A 26,252-nucleotide genomic window follows, 5' to 3' on the forward strand; every position below is an offset into this window, starting at 1 on the left:
TTCATATCAGTGCCAGGAGAATTCTGTATGTGCACAATTATTGGGAGACTATTAGCGTGCAGAAGGTTTTAGCCTTCTTCACGGAGGCCATGTCCCTGAGAAGTGAACACCTCGTACTTCTTTACTGAGGCCATGTCTTTGAACACTGAACACCTCGTACTTCTTTACTGAGGACACATCCCTCTGAAAGACTCTTCAGACTTGTCAGAGTCAGTTAAATCTCTTTTTTGGCCCATTTGGCTTAAGGAAAAGAAGCTGCCTTATAATGATGCACAGCTTGATATAGGATTTTGATCTGCTTAGGCCACAATGAGGGTTGATGAAAAGATAATTGGAAAAGAAGTGTCCTTGCTCATACTTCAACATGAACGTCATTATTGGTGTTTATAATTTGACCAGCAGATGTCTCTATTCACTCTCTTGTTGCATCGTGTGGAGGCAGATGACAGGAATGAGAGTTAAAGGTGAACCATGCTTCCAGTGTGTGAATATTTTTGAAACTTCGTCATGAGAATATGCAAAAGCTGGTAAGAGTACAAACGTGGAGCGAGAAAGTTGTACACTTTTATCAGAATGTGAACTTAACAAAGCAGAACAGAATAGTTTACAAGTTCACTTTATTCAAATTGATGTGAGTATACAATAATCCTGTCTTGCGACATACTAAACCATGAAAAAAACCATGTTACTCACTTCTTCTAAAACCATTTTAGTTAAATGGATACATTTTCATGAACGGCATCAAACTTGTCACCGAGTTATGTAACGACGTGAACCTAGAAGTACCTTTCGAAGTTTCATAATTTCCCAGTAGTGTATTTTTAGATTAATTCAGACACCAGTGAACAGGAAGAGATTTTACAGTATTTGATACAGTACCCAAAATGTTCCCTAAAGACAATGAGAAAGCAGTGTCGGTAACTGCCGAGTAAAGATTTCCTTCATGTAATGTTTCGTTATACCTTCATGTGAGCTGTAAGGCAAACACAAGGAATTAGAAATATCAACAACACTGACAAAATAATCTCATGTTTTCCTCCATTATTACATAATAAAACAATTTATGTAGCTTTCTTCTGAAAAACAAACAAAAGTGCTAATTAAATGTGCTTTACTCATCTACATATTTTACTCTTGTGTTAATGGTATACAGAGGAATCAATTGCATAACTTATAGATGTGACAGCATAAAAAAAAACATCCTCGGCTTAAAACATCGTGTACAACGGCACAAATAGTATTGACACATACTGTCGGTCTGGCAGCTTCATTATTTAGAACATCTCTACACTGGGTAGAAAAAGAATAAACAGTAAAGTGCTGTAGTTTGGACTTCATATGAACACAAAGATAGATACTGTATTTATTCATCTGAACGTTGGTATTTCCTTCATATAACATAGTCAGCGGTGATGCATTTGTATTAATTAAAAAGATTGCTGCAATCACAGACGCACACAACGGGGAAATAATGCTGTTATGACCCTGAGACTAAAACAGGAACGAACCCGAAACTTGAAAATAGCCACAACTACTCGACAATATCAAATAAACACGGATGAGTTTGCTCACAGAGTGTCTGCAATGAACTGTGGTCACATGTCGTATCACACACGCCGCCTACGTAAACGTCAGAGTGATATTTCCTTGTTCCGCGAAACTACTGGGACTCACATATTTTGCAATGTGTCTCCAATAAAAATAAACAGAAGAATACTTTGGATGACGGTTAACCCGAAGAAATTAATGGATTAGTGAGCTGCAGCTTGTTCAACATGTAGGTGAACACAGATCATTTCCTTCATAGTTGATCAGCGTGACATTGATAAGTGTGATTTGTTAATCAGATAAAGTTATGATATGAAAGCTGAAACATTCACAGCTAAAGTAAACCAACCTCAGTACTCAGTGCTCTTAATTTGTACAAAAATATTTGTATTTTAAATACATATAAGAGCTATGTTTTATGTTTATAATGGGGTGAATCTATTGATGAATATCATCTACTCGTCCATCGGGATGACCAAGTTCCATCTGGTCAAAAAGTCTTCCGGCTCGCCGCCCGCCGCCCCGCCTCCCTCCATCGCTCTCTTTTCCTCTGCCTTTTCCTCGGACCCTTGTCTTACAATCACATGTTCCAACCTCAACTCAAGCTTCTCCTCCTCCTCCTCCTCCACCTCCTCTCTCCCTCTCTGCATCAACCCACCCATCAGCGGCAGCACTAGTTTCCCGGTCTCGGGGCTCCAATCGATGCAAATATTCCCCTCCTCCTCATAATCATCTTCGTCTATCGCGTGCGCCGCAGCCATTCTCAGAACGCCGTAGTCGTCGGGTAAGAAACCTGAGCGGTCGGAGCGGGAAGTAGGCGTGTATGCGGTGCGCTGACAGGCGTAAGCCGAGAGAAGGGGGATCTCCTCAGTTTCTCTTCTGTCCTCCACACCTCCACCTATCTCTCCCTCCGCCGTTGGTCGAGTTAAAGGAAGTCGGAAGAGGCCAGTTTGTGGGCTCGTGTTTATGAACAAACCTGGAAACTCTCTCTCCTCTTCCTCCTCCTCCTCCTCGTCCTCCTCTCCATCCTTCTCTCGCGTGGTTGCCTGGCTTTGCGTCAGTAGCCACGCCTGCGCCTGTGTAAGTGTGCTCATCTCCGGCCGCGTGTTTCCGTCCTCAACTCTCCACTCTTTTTTCTTGTACCTGTTTCCGGCTGCACGTTTCTGCTCTTCTTCACCTTTCGGGTGACTCCCACCTTCTCCTCCGGTCGCAGTTCCCGGAGCTACGCCAACAAACCCGTAGTCCAATGACGAGTCATCCCGGGGTTCCTCGGGCTCCGGCGGCGTTTCGGGCCTCTGGGAGGCGTACCCGTCGCTGCCGCTTTTTGCCTGCTTCTCCTTGACGATGGCGATGACGATGAGGTTGGGATTCTCCGGGGGAAATATCAGAACGGGCGGATGAAAAGCGGGCGGGTCCTGGAGGTTGACAGAGAAAAGATTGACCTTTTGAATTGTTTTTTTTTTAGCTAAACAGTTCACACAAGAGTCAAAACTGTATTGTATATGTATCACATACCGGTTAGACACAACAAATAAGTCAGTGCTTCACGGTAAAAAACTGTATCAGCACAGGCATATATATATATATATATACTCCCAAATCATTGCATCCCACTTTGCCTCAAAGCTCAGAGGACATTTTATAGCTGTTCGTCGTGACAAGTAAAGTCATTGTGCCCTTTAAGAGGGGTTTTCATTACATTTAAGTCCCAGTGAAAATAAAATTATAGTGTCTTTAGCTTTTGTACTGTGAGTATTCTACAGTGAAACTGGATATCTGAGTGGTGTACAGTTACAAGAGGGGTTTAAATCAAATCCTTCGCCATTGATTGAGCCGCTAAAAGGCGTGCTTATAATGTAGCAACCTGTCAATCACAAGGTAGCCATGTTCCAAAACATACTCAGCTTTACCGTCTATTTTACTCTTAATGGGACCATGATTCACAAAGTGGACATCATGATGTCATCAGGCTGGAAACCAGCGAATGAGAACATGAACTCAAGGGAGGAGTGGTGTAATTATCTCATAGACAATACAATACAATTTAAGTCTGTGAGATAATTGGCTATAAGAAAGAACTTTCAGGCGCGTCTACATTGGCCTCACTTATCAGAACCAAAACATCTTGTTTTTTTCGGGTGAGTATTATCTAACTGAAGTGTTTTACAGAAAATATCATTTGATTTTGATATAAAAATACAAAGAAATGTATAATTTGTTTTAAAAAAGGGTGCACAATAGGACCTGGGGTGTGATCCAAAAGGGTTAAGAAGACATTTTTCATTTCAACTCGACTTTTAAGAGCACTTTATTAAAACATAAAGTAGTTAAATTGTCAGTGTGTGCATGCATTACCAGTATATACGGGCTCTTCTGTCCTTGCCCCGTCAGGTAGCGATAGAGGAAGTAGCCAACCGCCGCCAGGATACATATGCACACGGATGAAACAACAATACCCACAACCACGGTCTGCAGCTGGCCAATCATAGGGTCTGGAGGAAGACGGAGGGGGAGAATCAGAAACATGCCACACAAATACAAACATAGATGTGTGTAAAAGTACAAACAGCAAATACTACGTGAACACTGAGACATATCAGAAGTCTTTGAAAAACATGTAAAACCTACAGTTATCCAGCTAAAATCTACTTCTTTTTTTTGTTGTCTTGTTTACAAACTGATTCACCAACAATTAAAGACTCATGCACAAACGTAATAGCGTCCTTGGTTTCTGCACCACGTTCAGTCACATTCCTTTCTGCCTGTCAAACAGGGAGCACCATATTCTCATTGTCACACAGACACACTTAATGGCTGTACCTTGAGGCGTGGTTATGCAATGCGGCGCTGAGGACCAGCACCGGGCGGGCTTGGAGAGGCATCTTGTCTTGGCGGAGAAGCAGTACTCTGTATCGTACTCCATCAGTCGATACGTGTACGAATTGGAGAGCACTGGGACATGGAGCTACACACAAACAAACAGATGCTTGATTTAACAGCCTGCCCGTGTCCGGGAAGCAGTGGGACACATTTTATATCATGTTTTTACTCACTGTTGTGCCGCGATTTACAATGAAGAGGTCGTAAGTCATATAGGGGTATAGTGTGGCCATGGAAATCGCCGGGGTGCGGCTGCCAGGCTGATATCTCATTGGTCCCTTCAGAGTGAGGATGGCGTTGTTGTCCTTTATTTCCACAGAGACCAGCGGAGGCCCAAAACTAGCTTTACAGATAGAGCAAACATATTTCGTTTGTTGTAGGTTTCAAAATATTTTCTAGCCTTTCCCTGCGTGTCATTTTTAGACAGACTGCCACTTTAACTTACTGTCGGTCCACGGATCGAATCTCTTCCGCGTGTTGGCCCACGCGGACACTGCTCTCTGGCTCACGGCACGGACCCTGGCGTGGTATCCCTCCTTCTCATCCCACGTCTCATTGCTCAGATCGCACCAGCTCCGCACTATTTTGGCACACCGCGGCACCGGCCTCCAGTTCACCTTCAGGCCTCTGCTGCCCTTAACGCTGTCCCCGTAGCTGGGGACCACAGAGCAGACCCACATAGATCAGACAAATCCCCGCATAAGCTGGGACAATATAACGGGGGGAAGGAGCTGAACACACACTGCTTTCCGTGTGCATTTCACCCTCAAGCGAGGAGCGTAAGTTATTCGATAGCTCGAGTTACTTTTTTCTTTTGTCTACTTCTCTTTTCTCTGCTTCTTTTTGTCTGTACATTCCTTGGAGCCTTGCTGAAGGACGATGTACATCATTATTATCCAGGTAAATTCCAAACTAATTACAGTAATGTGCCAACATGGAAATAACTTAAAGTATATACAACTTGAAGACAATACATTTGTTCTCAGGGCCACTTCAGTTAAATAAACTTATTGTATTCGTTGTTTTGTTTAAACTCTAAAATCTTTACTTACATGGCATACTCCACTTTAAAGAGTGTGCCATCCGGTGTGCCACTTCCTGGGAGCCACCGCAGCTCATTCCTCAGATTGACTGAAGAGAAGGTCACGTTGGTTGGGATGGGGGGAGACGAGGAGACTGAGGAGAAAAGCAAAAGGAGAATGATAAGAGACACATGTAATATGAACTGGTGTTTGTCATCCGAATCCCTATCAGTTTCGCTTTTACGTTGTGCAATGTTGTTTTTGGAGAATATTTTGTCTTCCCGCATACTGGTTGACTGACTTCCTTTTGTTTTTACAGTATGACAAAAGTACTTTTTAATACTTTTGTCCTGTATTGGCTTCTTATAAAACACAATCAAATATAAAGAAGTAAGTTAATCAATGCCTAAGAAACTGTGTGCATACAACAGTGGCTATTTTGATATCTGATGTTTACTTAATATGAATCAATTAAGTCTTTATTATCGTAACTGTGGCAAACCTGCAGGACTCAGAAGGCACCATATAATTCATTTATTTGTTAGTAACATTTGTGTAATGTTTCCAAGGCAGGTTGTAAATATGAAACACTTTGTGTGAAGATTGCCCTTTTAATTGGGTACACATTGTACATCAACTAAGGCCTAATAAAAACATACCTTCTCCACAGTGAGTGAGTTTCAGGTCAGTCAATGATTTATTGAATCTGAACCCTTGATGCCATTCCAGACAGAGTAACACTTCATGCACTTGTTACTTCACTTTACACTTACATTTCACTTGTTTAAAGTACTGTTATCTGTTTGCCTATGCACTTTATTTTAATTTCATATTCTATTGTACATTTAGTTGTAAATGTAGACATGCTCCTATTTCTTGTGTTTATTGTTTAATGTTATGCACCACCGGACATGAAAACACACACACACTTGGCAATACATAGTTTTTAATTCTGATTCATATAACTTGAGATGGTCTATAACGTAAAGAATAATTTAAGACCCTATAGGAGAAAAACAACAGTAGTACTCTTAATGTTAGTTAAAAGAAGTCATACCTGAACAGTGCAGAGCTCCCAGGTTCAGAAAGAATAAAACCGTCCACATCGCTGTGAGGAGCGCTCATATTTTCACACGTTCACAAGAAACATTTCCAACCCTCCGCCTCTTGGGCTCTGGGGGCTCCTCCGCCCGTCAGTGGCCCGATGTCTCCCCACACGATCACAAGAAATCAGTTAAAACAAACAAAACACGTTAAACGCGTATTAGGTTAGGGCTGAATCCCAAAACGACGGATGCAGCGATGAACACCCTGCGGTGCTTCCGTGTGCGAGGAAGGAATGTGACCTCACTTGTTTGTGCACATTACACCTGTGCGAGTGAGTGTGCCCGCGTGTGTCATTACATAACCAAAGACTCGTTGCCTATCATGTAAAAGTATCAATACATTGAAAACTTCTGAAAAAGTAAAACCGGCCCTATATTATGTATTAGTCGTCTTGCTAAGGCGAAGCAATGAGTTGCAAAATATGTTTGATTGTATTTTTGTATGTAGAGTCTTTTCATTTCCATCCGGTGATATTTATATTTAATGCTGTCAAACAAACTTATCTTGCTTTGAACTTTTAGAATCAGCTTCAGTCTAAGATTTTAACTTTCTATCACTCACAAGATATCCACAGATTCGGATTTCACTGATCAATTTTAAATATCTTTCACAATAGTATCTTCAAATTCACATGTGCTGTACTAGAATAAAACGCCAGGCGTCACTAAATATTATTTGAAACAGACATGCCGACTGTAAGTAGTAATTATGAAAAACAAATGCCATTATGATCTCACGTTTTAATGACACAGAAATTGGGACTCGGCTAATGACAATCACGATGACGAATATAAAGCGGAACTGAGCGTCTGGTGCGCCGTGAGTCTCCGGATTGTTTATGAGGGCGCGCCTCTCGCTGCGCACGCATCTCAGTGCCTGTTAGCGTCTAGCTTTGTTGAGAGCTTCATCTTACTGAAAGGAGTAACTCGCTGGATTTGTACAATGGTTCCCTGAAAAAATCTAAATCTTGTTAGTGCAAACATGGCGCTATCGATGGAAACGCAGCTCCAGAGCATCTTTGAAGATGTCGTGGTAATTTATGTCTTTATTAACTGTGTTTAAAGCTAACATTAGGTAGCATGTCACACAACGTTAGCCTTTTTTTAATGATATGTTCATTAATTAACCTGCTGTTCAAATGAATAACCTGAACAACAAAGCAAAGATTACACAACTCCCTCATACAGTTAATATTGTAGTCAAATATATACATATTATATACGAACTAACAGCTAAGAGGGGAACTCTGTCGTGGCTCACGAAATGTTAGTATTTCAAAACATTTTTTTTTTTTTAGACTTTCTGCATTGTACACCTTCTAAGTCTTTATTCAATTGACTTTTTTAATGTGCATACTTGCATATTCACTGCTACAATGTATCGTTACCTCACTTGAAAAGAGTGTTTTAATTTCCAAACCAATTGCGAAATGTTTTGTGATTATTCAAAGTAACGTTATATAAAGAAAGTAGTATTCTTCCTACAACCAGCTACAGTCGATGATACAGAGGCAACATACCAGACAACTGTTTTCATTGTGATCGCTATTCTTATGAACTGAGTGGAAAGCTGTTGGATACATTTAAATCTAAAATCTAATTTAAAACACATGTTCCTCCCGAATCTTCTAAATTTAATTTTCTTCTCCTTTCCTCAGAAAACTGAGATGATAGAAGAGGCCTTCGCTGGGTAAGATGACCAAACACGCTCACAGCTTCTGTTTTGTTAGTTGCACACTAAGGTGCAATGTTGATTTTGAGTTACACGTGTTATGTCTTAGCAGAAAAAACAAGAATACGTTCCATTGTACACTGATAAATAAACGAATGCGGTCTGACAAATGTATTGTTTTTTTTTTTTAGGATGTTTATGGACACTCCAGAAGATGAGAGGACTAAACTGATCAGTTGTCTGGGAGCCTTTAGGCAATACTGGGGGACTCTGCCACAGGTGTCTAAACACACACACACACACGGACACACACACACTTGCACACAATATTAAGAGTGATTGGCTGGATGCATCAATTCCCTCCATGTCTTTCTGCAGGAGTCTCATGAACAGTGTGTGCAGTGGATAGTGCGGTTCATACACAGCCAGCACAGTCCCAAAAGGATCTCCTTCCTCCATGACTGTCTAGCAATGGCTGTGGAGACCAGTCTGTTACCGCCCAGGTACACACACTAAAGAAGGCGTTCAGCATGTATCAATGTTACTCTAGGGATTGACAGAATCTAATTTTACCCAGGATTTTTGTTTTATTGTTGTATGTTGAGGATGCTCAATGTCAGTTTTCGTCTTAAGATATAACTAGTATAGATGAAACATCCTTAAGGTTTATGATAATACCATAATTAAAAGTATTACTTTTTATTTAGGATACATAAATCTCATTAACATGTATCTGCAGTCAATCTGTTTAAAGCTGTGACACAAATCTGCTTTTAACCGGTGATGTTATGTATGTTTTTGTTTACATACTTATGTCACCTCCCTTGTTTGTATTGTTTTTGTTTCACAGGTGCCTCTCAGTACCTTTTTTTTTTTTTTTCAAGCAATATACAAATACAACGTATTATTATAACAACACAAATGCTATGTCTTCAGTTATTTGTCTTGATTGTCCATCTAATAAATCTCGTCCGTCTGAAGGATGGTGTGTGTGGCGCTGATAAGCTCGGACAGTTTGGAATGGGAGAGGACTCAATTGTGGGCCTTAACTTTTAAGCTGATTCGCAAGATCATTGGAGGGATGGACTACAAGGTCTCACACACACACACAAACACACACTCTGTAATAATGTATCAACAAGTACGCTGATAAGAAGCTTCTGGCACATTTGGACGTGCTTTAACAAGTTAATCTCAAAGCTGAATTTTTCATTCTTTCCTAGAGACTTGTTGTTATCTCTGAAAGTTTGAATCCACCATCACCCAATATGTTTTCATGTTTAAGTGTGTGTGGGTTTCAGGGTGTTCGAGATCTGTTGAAAGCTGTACTGGATAAAATACAAACCATTCCCACCACTGTCAGCTCAGCTATAGTTCAACAGCTTCTGGCCGCCAGAGAGGTATTTTTCATTCTTATAAAAATATAATCATTTATGTTTTTTTTTTGTTTTTTTTTTAACTTGTTTGAATCATAATATGGAAGCGCACCAAATCTCTCACTTTGACCTCTTACTCTGTGTGTATTTCAGGTGGTTGAGTACATCCTTGACAGAAATGCCTGTCTCCTGCCAGCCTACTTTGCCATCGCAGAAATCAGAAAAATGTACCCAGAAGGGCAGCTATCACACTGGGTACGGTCACGTTTCTTGTGTGTTTGTGCAGCTATGATGTCATGTGTATATGATAAATCCCTGTGTTTAACATTTTTTTAATTTATCTTTCTCTCCCTCTCTGTTTGTAGCTTTTAGGCAGTTTGATATCAGACTTTGTGGACAGTTTCAGACCCACAGCCAGAATCAACTCCATCTGTGGTAAGAGACGCATTTATCAGAGTTTTGTTGTTTTCGGTTGTCAAATTCTTCTTCATGCTTTGCTTAAGCTTTAACAACATTCCTGTTTTCAAACCAAAATATAAACTAATGGTGAAATAGGACCTAAAGGGTAAAAAGCTAAACATATGCACAACTTTAAAGACTCACAAAATAGTTTCCGTTGATCAGTCTGTGACTAACTCAACATGCATGTAGGCCACATTGCATGCCTTTGATTTCTGATTTATTGTTCTTAATTGAAGTACACAATGTAATTAAACTATTGTCACAGCGTCCCCGTGTATTAATTTGTGTTTGATTGTGTCCACAGGTCGGTGCAGCTTATTACCAGTAGTGAATAACAGCGGGGCCATCTGTAACTCCTGGAAATTAGACCCCACGACTCTCCACTTCCCTCTGAGAGGCATGCTGCCGTTTGACAAGGTGTTATATTAACTATGGAGCACGCAGGCATTCATGCATACACTCGATAAGTGTTATTAAATTGTATGTTGTCTGTTTTGTAGGACCTGTTTGAGCCGCAGACGGGCTTGCTGCGCTATGTGTTAGAACAGCCATATTCAAGAGAAATGGTGTGCAACATGTTAGGACTCAACAAGCAGGTATGACCACCCTTTCTGCTCCACCAGGTTCTCCATCTGCACTCACTGCTCCTGTCCATCAGACTCCCTTTAGTTACTCTCCCTCTTCTTTTCCCACTCGTCCTCCTACCTGCTCCTGCTGTTCCTTTGTCCTTCTTGTTCTTTGTCATTCTCCTCTCTGCCGCCCCTCATCTGTTCTTTTTTTTTCTCCTTGACCTTAATATTCAACCTCATCATATTCTGCTCGTCCTGTTTGTTTGTTTTTACCAGTTCCTATCTCTCATATTCCTTTCTTTTTGTCTTTTTTATTTTTTCCATTTGTATTTTTTACCCGTTTCCTTTTTTTTTCCAAACATTTTTTTGTTACACACCACTCTCCTCCCTTGTTACCCTGGTAACACGGCTATATAAGACGATATGTAAAGCAAGCACATACAGTGAGCTTGACCCATAATGCACTGGTGTTCGTTTTCCCTGTTGGGTTCATGCAGTTTCAACTCAGCCAAGCTCACTGAGCGCCAGCTCCCAGAACGTTTATTGCCAACACGATGCAATAATCAACACTGACCCAGAGCTCCGATTTATGAATGTGAACAAATAACCCAGAATGCAGTTTGTCTGTTTTGAATTGGCTGAGTTGATGCTAACTGTGCTGAACGGACGGTGAACAGCCTAGCTCCTTAGTCACCACTTTCTCTCTCTCTCTGTCTGTCTCTCCTTTTTTCCCCTCTCTGTTTTCTTTCTCCTCCTTTCTTTGTTTCTCTCTCTTTTGTCCTCTGGTTGTGTGTTGTGTTTGTCTGTCTCTCTGCCGTGCGCTCTCTAGACTCTGAACATTGCCCAGGTATGTCGTTGTTTCTCTTCCCGGTCACCTGACCAACCAACTAACCAGCCCATTGGACGCTTAGCTTTTTTTTTTTTACATTTAAAAAACATTTTTTTAGGCACGCTGATGTCATAGAACTGGGAAACTGGGGGAAAAAAATAAGATGTGTGAAGAGAAATGCTCCAGAGCTTGAGATGCTCACAGCAGGGCTTTGTAGAGACTCAGTAGAAAGAGACGGATGTGGCCAAATAAATACTGGGCAGGTACACAAACAGACAAGCAGACGCAGGCCGATCAATGTTTACGGATCATTAACACAAATGGCTTTTTTATTATGTGCAAAATTAATAGTTTTTTAGTTGCATCCGTTTGCTTCATGTGCAAACTGTATCTGGTTTTTTTACAGCAGCAGACACAATACAGTAAAATGTGTTGATTTGAAGCCTTCGATGGACAATATTTTCTGTTCATATTCAGTATACAAGACAATATTATGGGTAAAACAAGTAATCCCTTACCATAACAGAATTCCTGTCAAAATATAATAGTGCAGGCTTTTTTTATGAAGGGAAATAAGCCTCAAATGCTTATAAAGGGGTAATGGAAATCTTGGAATTGGTTGCTTTGTTCATGTTTGACATACTTTTCTCAATCTTTTCCTATATCTCATTCCCTATATTATGTATATTCGCTGTGCTGCGGTCAATGCCCAATTTCCCTAAATTGATCACTTAAGGTGTCTTTTGCGCCGCTGGATTGTGCTTAATGTCCACTGAGCTAACTGACACTCATCATACAGGTTTAATTTCCGACTGAGACGGTTATTAACTCTCTGGACTTCAGTTTTTGTTATCAGAAAACTGTGTTGTTAGTTCTAGCCAGGTGTGTGTGTGTGTGTGTGTGTGTGTGTGTGGGTCCAGCTAACCAGCCGACATGAAGTATTTCTGATTCAAACCCTGCTGTTGACATTTCAAGTCCTGCCGCGCTGCATGTGTGAATGTAGTCTGGTCCTTGCCTGTCGTTAGTGAGGTCTTCTCGTGTCTGACGCCATGCCGCTTTCTGCTGTGCTCACCTGGGCAAAACCACTCTATTTAGACCTAATGGAGGTCTTAAAACATTGCAATTCAAGTACACTGCAACAGCCAGGCAGTAATCTATATCGTATCAATCCAGTCGAAAATAACTTTTGGCGCTGCAGTCAATTGAAGAACCTTATTCATATGCAGCTTGTGCCATCCAGTTAATTAACGGCGTGAGCGAAAACGATAAAAGCTTCGTAAAGTGGCGGTGTGTAATTTGTGATGCCCGTGCTCTGCTGACTCCCTTTTGTATTGCTTTGTATACTTATCTGTTGTCCAAAGAGGGCCTCTCGTCTTCCCAGGTTAGAGATGGCGTGACGCTTTTGTAATTACAAAGTTCACTTTTAAGCAGCTTAAAAAAAATAAAAAAAATAGAAAACATGGAAAAATGTGGTTTACAAAGCAGAATGCTGCGTCGTCTTTTTGGTCAGGGTTTTGCCCAGGTCAGCCAATGAGTGGTTCTGATTGGCTGAGTGGATGAGTGACCTCTGACCTGTGCTGTTTGGTGTTCATTAGTTGGCGCGTGGTTGATTTGTTGTTGTTGTTGTTTTTCCTCCAGTTTGTACATTTCGCATTGCAGTTTTACAACCAACAGCTTCTCTGCACATGCATTTGATTTTTTTTAAATGCCGATCACTAAATTATCTTTAGGGCCTTTTATATGATAATTAATTAAACATATTGAAAAAATACAAGATTGCTTGACAAGATGACAACAGTTTTAATGGATTTGGAGAGTTCCTTCAAACACTTTATTGTTTTCAACTCCTCGGATAATTGGCTTTCATGATTTAGTAATAATGGAGATGATTTTTTTCACGGCGAGCGGCATTTGAGGCAAAAGGTCAGTCATCCCTCCAGCAAACAGGAGGCCACATCAAAACAGTCTGACAGCCGTCTGTGGACGATGTTTACTTGTTCAACAGTTAATAACCAGTTCTCATCTGTCAGTGGCAGATATTTACTACTGGGAAACATGTGGGTTGAGAGACAGTTGCCTTGAAATGTGTTTGCTCTGGATACACATGAGTATTGGTTGACTTGATGTCTGAAGAAGAGCCGGCTCTTAGACCAGTGTGGCTTCACTGTTGCTAGGACACTGGCTTCAGGAAGTAACTAAAAGCCATTGGGCTGATTTTTATTTGCACAGTAGACGGACGATACTCTTGTGGATCCTTCTCTCTCTTTCTTGTTATTTTCCTCTCGCCCTCTCTCTTGTGTTTGCATGTGTGTTTGCGTGAGCGTGTGTGTGTGTGTTTGGCTGCAGAGGAAGAGAAGTCACGGTCCTCCTCTCGGTTTCTCTTCTTCTGCCCGATCACAACACCTCCCCACCTTCCCAAACCCGTACGCACGCCCGCATGCAGGATCGTGTTGCGCTGTTTGGTGCCGTGCTGTTCTTGTGTTGTATTTGTTGTGCCGTTTAGTTTCTTGCTTGCGTCGTGTCCCCGGCTGTGTGAAGACCTCCAGTGGTAGCCACTCCTGAGCTGCACCCTCCTGCTGTCTGTCTGGTGGGTGGAGCTAAGTGCCCCACCCTGGGTTAATAGGCGAATGTCAGTAGTAGTACTCCTTCACGCAGTTTAACAATTGACCTGTGTAATATTGCTTCGATCCATTGTTGGTTTAATAAGCAGAAGAGTCCACTTGGCCCTTATTTAAACATGCGCCTTGTGCAAAGTACTGTGTGGCCGACGGTCAGCGTTCATCATGTTAGGCAGAGGCTGTGCCGTTAATCATTTTTTAGATTGGGGCTTCGTGTCACTTAGGTGTTTTCCAACCCTGATCCTGTGGTTTCCCCTGTTTTTGAGTAAGTAATGTGGATTTTTAATTGGTCCATCACTGAGCAAAACTGTTGACGGATGGCAGGTGTTCTGGTTGAAGTGGCTGATAAGCCGCCCAGCTGCAACAATAATTAATGCACATATGGTCTGAATCCGTCATCCAGCTTCAGCGCATGCACTAAACACCCAACTGTCCCCAATAAACCCGTCAAAATTCATATTGTCAGTTAAGTGGTTATCTGTTAACATCATCCACCCTTAATATCTCTGTTCATGACTCCTGTCTGGATGTGACTCACCCGTTTTTAAAAGAACTGTTTTTAACATTTAGAGCATTAATATTGCAGCAATCAAATGTTTGCTGTGTAAAGATATAGTGGGGTCATGTCTTATGAGACTCAAGTCCCTCTGTTTTAGTTAACGCTCTCATGCGGCGGGTACAACTGATGATGATTATTTTTGTTGTGCAGCTTGTCGAAATCGGCCGAATATCCAGCCACGACGTTAACTAAAATCTTAAGACACTAACCTAGGCTTTCTGTACTTTAACACAACAAACTCTGACTCCAACTCTCACTTCACGTCGTCGTCTTTCGGCAAAAGTCACATAACAGGATAACAAACGGACCGGACCAGGGAAAAGGTCAATAGCAGAGTTTTATTTCTCTGTAGAGTTCTTTCCTAGTTGTTGTCACACACTTACAACAATAATAGGAGCCGTTCGGTGGTAGAAAATCTGTACTTGTAGAGAAAATGAAATGAGTGAGAAATGACCTCGAGCAACTTGTTTAGCAGTCTCACTCAATACTGGAGCAATTAAAAAAAAAATGCCATTCCCATTAGTCACAAAAACATGGGAAAATAGAGACTGGGTTGAAAAGTTACCCTTTAAGACCTTGTTAATTTGTCTTCCTGCCTCCCTCTCTCTCCATTCTCTCCCTTTTTGGCAATTTTTTTCTGATCTCTTTATTCCCTTCCCTCTCTCTCATCAAGTCCCCTTCACATACGGAAGTCTCCACATTGTTGGCTCAGATTCCCCAACGAGTCACACAGTGTGTCGTTCTGCTTTGTTCCTCCATGATTTGATCATTCCAGACAAAACGGGTAATACGACAAGACTTCCGCTGACTTCAGTTTGACGATGTATTTGCATTAAACGGCATTTCAATCATTTTAAATTACATTTCCTTTTATTCATATGGGCAACGCACATTAATCAACATGTGAGTGTGGCGGTGTCTGAGCGAGCGGCTCGGTATCAACCGCAGTCCTTCGGCAATGTTCTGAAACCAATTACATTCTCGTAAATGTTCATATCTATTTGTCTGGGACTAGATTGTGAGTTTAGCGCTAATTGGCTGCCGTGTGTGTGTGTGTGTGTGTGTCGAGTGTCGAATATCACAACCGGCCTCAAGCACGCGAGCCTTCCTCTGTGATTTATTTGCTCTGGAGCTGCAACAGGAAGACCTGACAAATATCTCACTGGTCCAAGAACGACAACTTGGCAAATTGCTCGAGCTAAGTGGACACTTGAGTGTAGCATCCGTTTTCTACGTAATCACAACACACGGAAATTACCAGAATATGTGGAGATGGTGGGAAGGAGGCCACAGAGTTACCCAGCTGACAGAGGCAGGAGGGAGATGCTGCATGCAACGGATGGGAAGAGGTTTTTTTCGTATGTCAATGTCTGACAATAATTTGAGCGTCTCTTAACATGACAATGTGGATATGAAGTAATTTAACCATGGTTTCTCCCACATTCTCTCCCTTTTTTCTTTCTTTCTTTCTCCTCCCTTCCTTTCCCTCTGTCTTCCCATGTTTCCTCTCCTCCTCCTGTCCTCGGACGTCTTTCCCTCCCTCCTCTCTGTTTAACTTCCTCTCTCTTTCTCTCTCTCATGCCCGCTATTTTTTTTTTCTTTCCTTTTTATCCTTTAACACTCCCGTCCTCCTCCCACTCGTCAGCATAAGCAGCGCTGCCCGGTGCTGGAGGAGCAGCTGGTGGACCTCGTGGTGTACGCCATGGAGCGCTCCGAGACCGAGGAGCACTTTGACGCCGACATCGGGGGAACCAGCCAGCTGCTGTGGCAGCACCTCTCCTCGCAGCTCATCTTCTTTGTGTTGTTTCAATTCGCCAGCTTCCCTCACATGGTGCTGTCGCTGCATCAAAAGGTGAGAGGAGGGACATGTCACGGGAAGGAAGAGTTAACAATCCGAGTATCGGGTAAAAAGCATTTTGTCTCGATTTTGGGAATTTTGTGGACAACATAGTGGAGTTTTTGTCAGGAAACTTTTCTTTTTTTTGGATTAAACACTTAAAAAATAACCACACATGGTACATGGAAGCCTGCGAGGCAAGAAGGCACAATCATCCCAGGGAAGAAATTAAGTTAGTATGGTACATTAATGGAATATCAATGTATACAGATGGAGAGGGAGGCGCTCTGTGTGTCCTTTAAAGTCCCCCAGCAGTCTAGTCTATAGCAGCATATCTAGGGGCTGCCAGCCCCGACCTATAAGGTTATCAAAGAGGGAAAAAACTCATTAAGATCCATTAAAGATAAATGTAGAAGCATCTGCCTAAAGCAGCAAGTTACTACCAGCTCTCTGGTCTTTATTCCTCTGAAATGGTTAATTCAAAACGCTGATGTGACCCTAGTCGTTGACTTGTCTTTTTCTATAGCTTGCAGGTAGAGGTCTCATAAAAGGGAGGGACCACCTGATGTGGGTCCTGCTGCAGTTCATATCGGGAAGCATTCAGAAGAACGCCTTGGCGGACTTCCTGCCTGTCATGAAGCTGTTTGATCTGCTTTACCCAGAAAAAGAGGTACACAGCTGCCAAGCACTTCGGTTCACTATCATCATCATCGCTAATGTCCTATTTTGTTGCACATTGTATTGGCTGTAGTGCAGCAGCAGTGGTGTAAGTTGTGGCGGAAGTGCCAGTGATCAGATTTGAGTCTATAAGTGATAACTTTATAGGCGGCGCCGTCAGATTAATCCCTGTATTGTCACCCGCTCCAGTGCATTCCAGTCCCAGACATCAACAAGCCCCAGTCCACTCACTCCTTTGCCATGACCTGCATCTGGATCCACCTGAACCGCAAAGCTCAGAACGACAACTCCAAACTCCAGATACCCATTCCACACTCTCTGAAACTACACCACGAGTACGGCTCTTTAAATAATGGATCCCGCAATATGCCCTTCACATCAATGAATACCTTAAAAACCAAAACACTGTAGTCAGTCGATGCCCCCATGTTTCTGCTTCCCTCCCTGCCGTCTGTCAGGTTCCTCCAGCAGTCGCTGCGTAACAAGACTCTGGGTATGTCCGACTACAAGATCGCCCTGCTGTGTAACGCCTACAGCACCAACTCCGAGTGCTTCACCCTGCCGATGGGCGTCCTCGTCGAGACCATTTACGGAAACGGCTCCATGAGGATCAACCTGCCCGGCACCAACTGCATGGCGTCGGGGTCGGTCACCCCGCTGCCCATGAACCTGCTGGACTCGCTCACGGTGCATGCAAAGATGAGGCAAGGGACGGCAAATGACGCACTGGATGAACTCCTGGCAAAAAAGAAATGTGAAGATGATTTAAAGAGGAATAGAACGTGCGTTACACCGATGGTTTATTGTCTTTTTGTCCCTCTCTGTCTGTTCGCCGGCCTCCAGTCTGATCCACAGTATTGCCACTCGGGTCATAAAGTTGGCCCAAGCCAAGTCCAGCGTCACCCTGGCGCCCGCGCTGGTGGAAACATACAGCAGGCTGTTGGTCTACATGGAGATCGAGTCACTGGGCATCAAAGGATTCATCAGTGAGTCACTTGAACACCTTTTTTTTTTTTTTTTTTGATTCACAGCCGTGTTAAAAACTTCAGCTACAACGTGTCATTTGCAAACCTGACTTCATTATGTTCCCTGAAGACTAATTGTCGACTGTTACATCTCTTCCGGCGCGTCCCAGTTTTAAATTCAGTCGTCCCTGCAGGGCCATCGGGTTGCCTTTTTGAGCAGACTGGTTCAGAACAGCTGTGTTTGACTCGCATCTGCCTCTTTGGGGCCGGCAGACGCATGTTGAATAATGTAAACCCTCTCCGTCCGTTCAGGCCAGCTGCTGCCGAACGTTTTCAAGTCTCACGCGTGGGGAATCCTTCACACGCTGCTGGAGATGTTCAGCTACAGGATGCACCACATCCAGCCGCACTACCGAGTCCAGCTCTTGAGTCATCTGCACAGTCTGGCTGCTGTGCCTCAGACCAACCAGAACCAGCTGCATCTATGGTAAAGTGATCATGTTTTCAACGTTTTTACGGAAATGCAAAGCAAACTCTCAACACACAGGATTGTGTCGGTGAACAAAGCTCCCGGTGCAATTTCGGTTGAACAAAGCGTCAAGTCTTTTCTGTTGATTCAATTCGAGCCGAATGAATGAGCTACGTCAAAGACAGAGGAGCCAGTGTTCATACACTGGAGCATGGACATTAAACAATAAACACAGTGCAAAAACAAATAGGATCACATTTACAATTTACACTTTAGAAAATGCCTTAAAAAAAAAAGTGATGTAACAGCTGATCAAACATACTTCACAACATTACACAACAACGCGGCTATCGTCGGGTTGCTGACGGCCTCTCTCGTCGTCCGTCTCCGTCCACAGCGTTGAGAGCACGGCTCTGCGGCTGATCACAGCGTTGGGGAGTTCAGAGGTGCAGCCCCAGTTCACTCGCTTCCTCAACGACCCGAAGACGGTCCTGTCAGCGGAGTCCGAGGAGCTGAACCGAGCCTTGATCCTCACTCTGGCCAGAGCCACGCACGTCACAGGTAGCACTCACCCTGCTTTTACTTATTTACCTTCTTTTTTCTCTATTTGTCTTGCTTTTTTCTTTCATGAAAGTCTCCAGTTTGTTGTAAAGTTCAGATGAACTTAAAACAGAGTGCCAATACTTGTGTTGCTGACTTTTGTCACCCTCGTTTACGAGTCTTTCTGTTTGAAGTTTGCGAGATTTATAACAGCAAATGAATGAAAAGCTAAAGACTGACTCAAAACATATTTTTTAAAGGATCTGTTAAGCTGTAGCTGAGCTTGCTTCATCAGGCAAAGAGATGCAATAGGTGCTGCTATTTCTACTCAGCACATATGTATTCCTGTGACAGGTCATCTTTTTATCATTGTGATGCCCAAATACATGCAAGACTCAATGTCAACATTTCCCTGTTGATTATAGTATTTGTCGGAGTTGGGTGGTGACATCTAAAATCGATGTCCTTGGTTTTTGTCAGATTAATTTCTTGAAAGGTTTCTTGACACCAATTCAAAATTGGATAGCGGCAGGATCGTTAGACATCACTGTGACCGCGTCTATATGCCGGTGGTCCAACTCCCAGTCATTAGTAAAGAAAATAGATTTACTCTCTCTCTGTGTCCTGTTGGTGAGGAAGTCCACCATGTTGGAGTCCAACGTAAAGCTCTGTGAGCTTCAGCACCAGCAGGTGGAGCTGTATGGTGCTGAAAAGACAAAATAAAAAGCCCCAAAATGACAATTTTAGCATGTTTTTTGAACAAAGCAGAGATAAAATGACTGGATTTTTTATTTTTATTTTTATTTTTTAAATTGCCTGCTTTGTGTCTGTGTGTAGACTTTTTCACAGGGTCCGACTCCATCCATGGGACTTGGTGTAAAGACATCCTCCAGACCATCATGAGCTTCACGCCGCATAACTGGGCTTCACACACGCTGTCCTGCTTCCCAGCTCCGCTACAGGTGCATTATGGTCACTTAGGCTTTAATGACGAAGTTCAGTTCACCTCAAATTAAATCCTGTCATCATGACTTCTCTTTCTCTCTCCTCCTCAGGCGTTCTTCAAACAGAACAATGTTCCTCAGGAGTCTCGATTCAACTTGAAGAAGAACGTGGAAGAAGAGTACAGGAAGTGGAAGTCCATGGCCAACGAGAACGACATCATCACTCACTTCTCCATGCAGGGCTCCCCCCCGCTGTTCCTCTGTCTGCTGTGGAAGATGCTGCTGGAGACGGACCACATTAACCAGATCGGCTTCAGGTCCGATGGCAGGGTTTTGTGTCTCTACAGATACACTTTTACAGAATCCACTCGAACATGCATTTATTCTATCCACAAACACACACATCGTACACAACCTCTTTAAAAAGTGAACTTTTTAAACGGAGAAATATGTCAAAATGAAAGCAGTTCCCACCATTTCTTTCCCCCCCTTGTTGTATGTTTAATGTGGTAATGATGCATCTTACCACTGATGTTCAGCCATTTAGTTTAAACTAATTGGCCCGAGGGGGGGACAGGGGGAGGTTCCCAAATCGCTGAGCAACATCTGTGGCTAATTGATCCAGTGGGATTATACAGTGCTGCTTTGAGACGATGAGCTTATTCCCGCCTGATTTTGTGTCCCTCAGGGTCTTGGAGCGTATCGGGGCTCGTGCGCTGGTGGCTCATGTGCGAACGTTCGCCGACTTTCTTGTCTACGAGTTTTCAACATCGGCCGGCGGACAGCAGCTCAACAAGTGCATAGAAATACTCAACGACATGGTCTGGAAATACAACATAGTCACCCTGGACAGACTCATTCTGTGTCTGGTGAGGAGAAGCTTGTGTGTGTGTGTATGGAAAGATACATATATATTACACTATGTAAAAGGTCGATGTGTCTCACTTCCCTTTTCCTCTGCGTCCAGGCGATGCGTAGCCACGAGGGCAATGAGGCTCAGGTTTGCTACTTCATAATCCAGCTGCTGCTGCTCAAGCCCAACGACTTCAGGAACCGAGTCAATGATTTTGTCAAGGAGAACGCTCCCGAGCACTGGCTGCAGAGTGACTGGCACAACAAGCACATGAGCTACCACAAGGTACACACACACTTGCTTGTGTACAGCATCATTTTCTCAAGAGAGAAACCCAGCTCTGAAGTCAACAATGTTGGTCGTTTCTTTCCCAGAAATACCCAGAGAAGCTGTACTTTGAGGGACTCGCGGACCAAGTCAACCCTCCCATGCAACTCCAGCCTCAGTACCTGCCCATCTACTTCGGCAACGTGTGCCTGCGCTTCCTGCCCGTCTTTGACATCGTCATCCACCGCTTCCTGGAGCTGCTTCCTGTCTCCAAGTCTCTGGAAACGCTGCTGGACCATTTGGGAGGGTTGTACAAGTTCCACGGTGAGGACGGTTCACCTAAAATACGCGGAGATGAAAGAGGGAGATCAAAAAGGGGGGAGGGAGGACCATCTCCTGGAGTGTGAATTAAAAGTGTCGGCCATTGTTTTTGCACGCCGATCTGAATTTACTTCTTCGTTTGTGTGCAGACCGTCCAGTCACGTATCTGTACAACACACTTCACTACTACGAGCGACACCTGAGAGACAGAACCAACCTGAAGAGAAAACTGGTGCACGCCATCATGTCGTCACTGAAGGTAGAGGGAGGATGACACACCTCTTCATGTGATTGTTTAGATGGCCGCATTATTCATCGAAACCATACATGTGTCTGGCATGTGGCCGTTCCTCGTCCGCTTAAATGCCTGAGTATCTTCTGTCATCGCCCAAACCCTCAAGAGTTGACTTGAATCTTGTAATTATGTAACTATAATTCCAACGCTTGTCACATTAAATTCTTTGTTTGTTTGTTTTCAAGGACAACCGCGCCCCAGGGTGGTGCCTGAGCGAAACCTATCTGAAGTTTGGCATGAACGCCAGAGAGGACAACGTGTGGATCCCTGATGACACCTACTACTGCAAGCTGATTGGCCGCCTGGTGGACAATATCCTTCATTTATCCCCCCCTGCTGGTAGAAGACTGCTCTCTCTTGCTGACCCTGATGCTGGCTAATAAAACTCCATGTGGCCCCTGGGGAAACCTGAATAATACATTTACCTCACTGCAAATACTTCTAGTGTCCCTTAATGCCCTTTTAGCTTGAAAGGCAGAAAGATATAGTTTAATCTAAATGTATTACAGCCAATATAGCTTTTACACAGGATGGAAGTGGCGTCTCATAGATTGAAAGACAGAGTGTAAGCATGTAATTTAAGCAGGGACACGTCATGCATTCATGCCTCTTTCGAACCGTGTTTCCTCCGAGTGATCCTTGGCCTCCCTAACTCGCTCTCCTCACCCATGGCGGGAAAGTCCCCTGGTCCCTTCCCCACCTGTGACTGGAGGTTCAACGAGTTCCCCAACCCCGCGGCCCACGCCCTGCACGTCACCTGCGTGGAGCTAATGGCTTTGGCCGTGTCGGGAAAAGATGTCGGCAACGCTCTCCTCAACGTCGTGCTGACGAGGTACAAGAGACTGTCAGATGGTTAACGGCTCCGTCCCCGAATGTGAAACCCAGCGTTTTTTTGTTTTTTTTGTACTGAGAACGGTTATTGAGCGTTTTTGGATGTGTGTGCAGGTGAGATGAGAGTTTGAGGTGGACTACCGGTAATTCTCAACATCTTTACCTCTTTCAGCCAGCCGCTGGTTCCCAGAGAGAACATCACGGCTTGGATGAATGCCATTGGACTTGTGATAACCGCACTTCCCGTAAGAATGAACGCACACAAAAGATCTGCTCGAGCCTCAACTATGATGATGTCACACTAAGACTCTTCCCCATGACCATCTCCCCCTTCTCCAGGAGCCCTACTGGATCGTTCTCCACGATCGCATCGTGTCCGTGATCGGCTCTCCGGTGCTGACGTCGGAGACCGAGTGGGCGGGTTATCCCTTCGCCTTGCTGGACTTCACCGCCTGCCACCAGAGCTACAGCGAAATGAACTGCAGTTACGTGCTGGCGTTGGCGCACGCCGTGTGGCATCACTCGTCCATCGGACAGCTGTCCCTCATCCCCAAGTAAGGAAGTCTTCCCACCCTCTCGTCCCTTCTTTATGCTCTTTAGTCACCGCGTCATTCATGGTTGTCACGTCGTCATACACTTGTGTGTGTGAAGATTCCTGTCGGAGACCCTGAAGCCTGTCGTGCAGACGGAGTTCCAGTTGCTCTACGTGTATCACCTGGTGGGGCCGTTCCTGCAGCGCTTCCAGCAAGAAAGGACACGATGCATGTTGGAGGTACACGCACAGACATTTAACCAAAGAGGACCAGGTCATGATGCACAATAACGTTCCCTTTAACTTCAGTTTTATTTGTTTAGCTGTTGGTGCTTGCAGCTTTCTCATGAACTGCTGATGCCAACAACTTCACACACGACACATTCTCCTCACACACACAAGTCACGGATACTCAGTCAGAAACACTGGAGAAAAATGCCTTCAGTCTAGTTTACGGAAGAAAAATCCACCGCTGACTTTACTGGCCTGTGTCCTGAAACGGCCACAGCTTTATTATGTTTGTGTTGCGCCCTTAAAACAAACTGTCCACAAACACATCCTCCTTCGCTTTGCAACTTTTATTCAAACAAATCCGCGGTTAAACACAAGCACACGTTTTGGTCTTCATCCTGCACGTCTTCCTCACGTCTCTTAAAGAGACAGTGCTCTCCTCTTAAGAGTCAACACAATACTTTCTTCAGTCAGTGTATGCACAGGTAATTGATGTTTCCAAACATTGGAATAACAACATATGAATGAACCTAAACACACATTTGAAGTAGATTATTTGAAATGGACAGTCTTATGTCATTTTAAATCAATAAGACATATGACATGACATATTTCAGGGAGCTTCACCTAGAAATTAAACTCTTTAGAGGACAAAATAACTCACAAAAGGCTCCCGAACCACGTAAATCCGATTTATGATTGTTTATCCAAGATGTATTAATATTGGAAGTGTCCAAATTGTATCAAATTCGATAATTTACTCGTGTGAAGTAGATGATGTGAGCGGTTCTCTAGACATGCAAAAGCCTTACAGGCAGTCCATGCGTCATAGTGAGACGTTCACTTCATAAACGTGTGCTTCAGATCGGCGTGGCCTTCTACGAGATGCTGCAGGCGGTGGATCAACACTGCCGACATCTCAGCTACATGGACCCCATCTGTGACTTCCTGTACCACATTAAATACATGTATACTGGAGACAGCGTGAAGGAGCAGGTGAGTGTCTTTTTTTTTTTTTTTTAATTAAAAATGTCACAACGCGTCAGCTTACACAACTAAATAAACTAAAAGTGGAGACGAATGGGGACCTTCTTCGCCCAGACTTTAATTAAGAGGACAGCTGTGAACCCGCAGCTCCTCAGGAGACACTTGTTTTAATTTTCCATTTTTAGCTCGAATCTGTCACCTCCTGCTTTGCAAGAAAAGTCCCCACCGGTGTCCAGACCCGACACCAGAGTTAATTGGAGTAGATTAAACTATAGTGTCATTGTGCTGGAGGCTTAGATCAGTGTAATTAATTTGAAAGACAGTCGCTTGAGCACAGAGCTGTCTGTGTTGTGTTGTTGGCTGAAGACATTCAAAACAATTGATCCTGCATAAATTAACGTGACGCATGTCGACCTTTTTCAAGTAAGCCGTCTGCATCTGTGTGTTCAAATCTGTGCGTCACTTTCTCCCTGCACCTTTTCTCTAGGTGGAGAAAATCATCATGACTTTGCGTCCGGCCATGAAGCTGCGACTGCGTTTCATCACACACAGCAGCTTGATTGAGACTTCATCATCTGCTGCCGCCGCTGCCGCCGCCGCGTCCTCCTCCTCCTCTTCCTCCTCCGCCCCTCAGCCCGCCACCTCCTCACTCTCAGCGTCCTCTGTGGTCGCCTCCCCTTCCGCCACACAGCACGCACACACACCTATGTAGGTAAACACACAGTTAGAATCATGACCGTGGGCCTTTTCACCACATCACTGACGGACATTTTGTGTCCAAAGTAAGAATTAGAACTGTTTATTGTATTTGTATAAACAAGAAATCGGGAGAGGTAATTGTATTCCATTCAATTAAATCACAAGATCATAAATTCAATGTACTAAAGACCAACTTCTTGGACATAATTCAGTTGAACTGATTTACTTTAAAGGAAGTGAAGAATCTGTATCTGCTGTCACAAGGACACTTGTTAATATCATGGCCTCTTTTTTATTTTTCGGTTTGTAGTCAACTTTTATATTGTACATTATTGCGAGTTCATTAAAAAACGATTTTGGTAATCTTGAGTTAATCTTTTTATTGATGCTTTCCTCCACTAGTGTGCGTGTGTGTGCTTCCTTTCATGCACACATTGAATTGACAGCAAACAAAGCCCATGAATATGTTTTTTCCCCCAGTGGACTTTAAATCCTTGCACGTGATTTCAGATATTGTCTCAACAGCCTTTCAGAGCCATCATTTCACATAGTTGGTTAAAGACGCGTAAACAGATTAAAAAGGGTTTCAAATGATGAATTAAGTCTTTTTAAAATAGATGTACAATATCCATGTATGAAAATAATGTCATTCTTTGAACTAGTCCACCCAAACTCAATGTATAGTTATTAATCCGTTCTTTTCTTGCTTCTCTTTGTGTTGCTATCCCTCGTCACACAAACTAGACGACCCAATTTCTGAGAACACTGACCTAAACTGCTGTCAAATTACAATGGAATAACATGGTAGCCTGTCTGACTCCTGCAGGGGGAGTCAGACATTTACGCTTTCCTTCAGTCCGTCCTCTAAGACTGGACCACAGAGAGAGAAAGAGAGAAGACTCTTTACATAGATTTTCTTTCCCTGTTTTTCTGCCAGAGGGATATCTGTAAAACATCTGAACAGATATCCGTTAAATTTGGTGGAACGCGTAGCTTTGAGCCAGAAACACTTGGCAGCGAGTCTGGATCTGGGATTTTTGCCATTTGACAATTGGAATGAGACAAATCCCAGGGTTGTATTTGTCGGGTCAGTCAATCAAATCATAATTAAAGTGTTGCCTTTGGGTGTTTGAAGAAAGCCGGGAAGTCAATGCTTTTTAGG

At 43.3% G+C, this 26,252-nt stretch overlaps 2 protein-coding genes across 3 annotated transcripts; one reads left to right on the forward strand and one right to left on the reverse strand.

Moving 5' to 3' along the window:
- Nucleotides 1-679: 679 nt before the first annotated feature.
- On the reverse strand, nucleotides 680-6,641 carry il20ra (interleukin 20 receptor, alpha). The gene is made up of 8 exons (XM_068577317.1): nucleotides 6,508-6,641; nucleotides 5,481-5,604; nucleotides 4,874-5,082; nucleotides 4,602-4,771; nucleotides 4,369-4,513; nucleotides 3,904-4,040; nucleotides 2,650-2,963; nucleotides 680-2,427 (listed from the first exon to the last, which is right to left on the reverse strand). The coding sequence occupies exons 1-8, from the start codon at nucleotides 6,554-6,556 to the stop codon at nucleotides 2,004-2,006; spliced, it is 1,572 nt and encodes a 523-aa protein (XP_068433418.1). The 5' UTR covers nucleotides 6,557-6,641; the 3' UTR covers nucleotides 680-2,003.
- A 785-nt stretch (nucleotides 6,642-7,426) lies between these two features.
- On the forward strand, nucleotides 7,427-25,453 carry med23 (mediator complex subunit 23). 2 transcript variants are annotated; one of them, XM_068576709.1, is made up of 31 exons: nucleotides 7,427-7,589; nucleotides 8,215-8,246; nucleotides 8,420-8,507; nucleotides 8,607-8,731; nucleotides 9,210-9,321; nucleotides 9,530-9,628; nucleotides 9,758-9,859; nucleotides 9,970-10,039; nucleotides 10,371-10,483; nucleotides 10,567-10,662; nucleotides 11,465-11,482; nucleotides 16,287-16,493; nucleotides 17,005-17,148; nucleotides 17,346-17,491; nucleotides 17,615-17,860; nucleotides 18,000-18,142; nucleotides 18,434-18,608; nucleotides 18,988-19,151; nucleotides 19,968-20,092; nucleotides 20,186-20,391; nucleotides 20,763-20,943; nucleotides 21,042-21,212; nucleotides 21,302-21,518; nucleotides 21,665-21,774; nucleotides 21,996-22,122; nucleotides 22,477-22,642; nucleotides 22,814-22,886; nucleotides 22,981-23,195; nucleotides 23,293-23,413; nucleotides 24,269-24,400; nucleotides 24,879-25,453. In XM_068576709.1, the coding sequence occupies exons 1-31, from the start codon at nucleotides 7,539-7,541 to the stop codon at nucleotides 25,101-25,103; spliced, it is 4,200 nt and encodes a 1,399-aa protein (XP_068432810.1). In that variant the 5' UTR covers nucleotides 7,427-7,538; the 3' UTR covers nucleotides 25,104-25,453. The 2 variants fall into 2 exon arrangements, with proteins under 2 accessions (XP_068432810.1, XP_068432811.1); XM_068576710.1 differs by lacking the exon at nucleotides 11,465-11,482.
- Nucleotides 25,454-26,252: the final 799 nt, after the last annotated feature.

This window comes from Clinocottus analis, unplaced genomic scaffold (assembly GCF_023055335.1).
Source record: "Clinocottus analis isolate CAN_PGR_092001 unplaced genomic scaffold, fCliAna1.0.p SCAF_15, whole genome shotgun sequence".
Classification (NCBI taxonomy): Eukaryota; Metazoa; Chordata; class Actinopteri; order Perciformes; family Cottidae; genus Clinocottus; species Clinocottus analis.

Excerpts from the sequence above, each read along its gene's own strand:
- il20ra (XM_068577317.1), bottom strand. The coding sequence starts at position 6,556 with ATGTGGACGGTTTTATTCTTTCTGAACCTGGGAGCTCTGCACTGTTCA. Across the intron at positions 4,514-4,601 it reads TTGTAAATCGCGGCACAACA|CTCCATGTCCCAGTGCTCTC; the intron begins GTGAGTAAAAAC and ends GTTTGTGTGTAG. Across the intron at positions 4,041-4,368 it reads TTGCATAACCACGCCTCAAG|ACCCTATGATTGGCCAGCTG; the intron begins GTACAGCCATTA and ends GTCTTCCTCCAG.
- med23 (XM_068576709.1), top strand. The coding sequence starts at position 7,539 with ATGGCGCTATCGATGGAAACGCAGCTCCAGAGCATCTTTGAAGATGTC. Across the intron at positions 8,247-8,419 it reads ATAGAAGAGGCCTTCGCTGG|GATGTTTATGGACACTCCAG; the intron begins GTAAGATGACCA and ends TTTTTTTTTTAG. Across the intron at positions 24,401-24,878 it reads GAGACAGCGTGAAGGAGCAG|GTGGAGAAAATCATCATGAC; the intron begins GTGAGTGTCTTT and ends CCTTTTCTCTAG.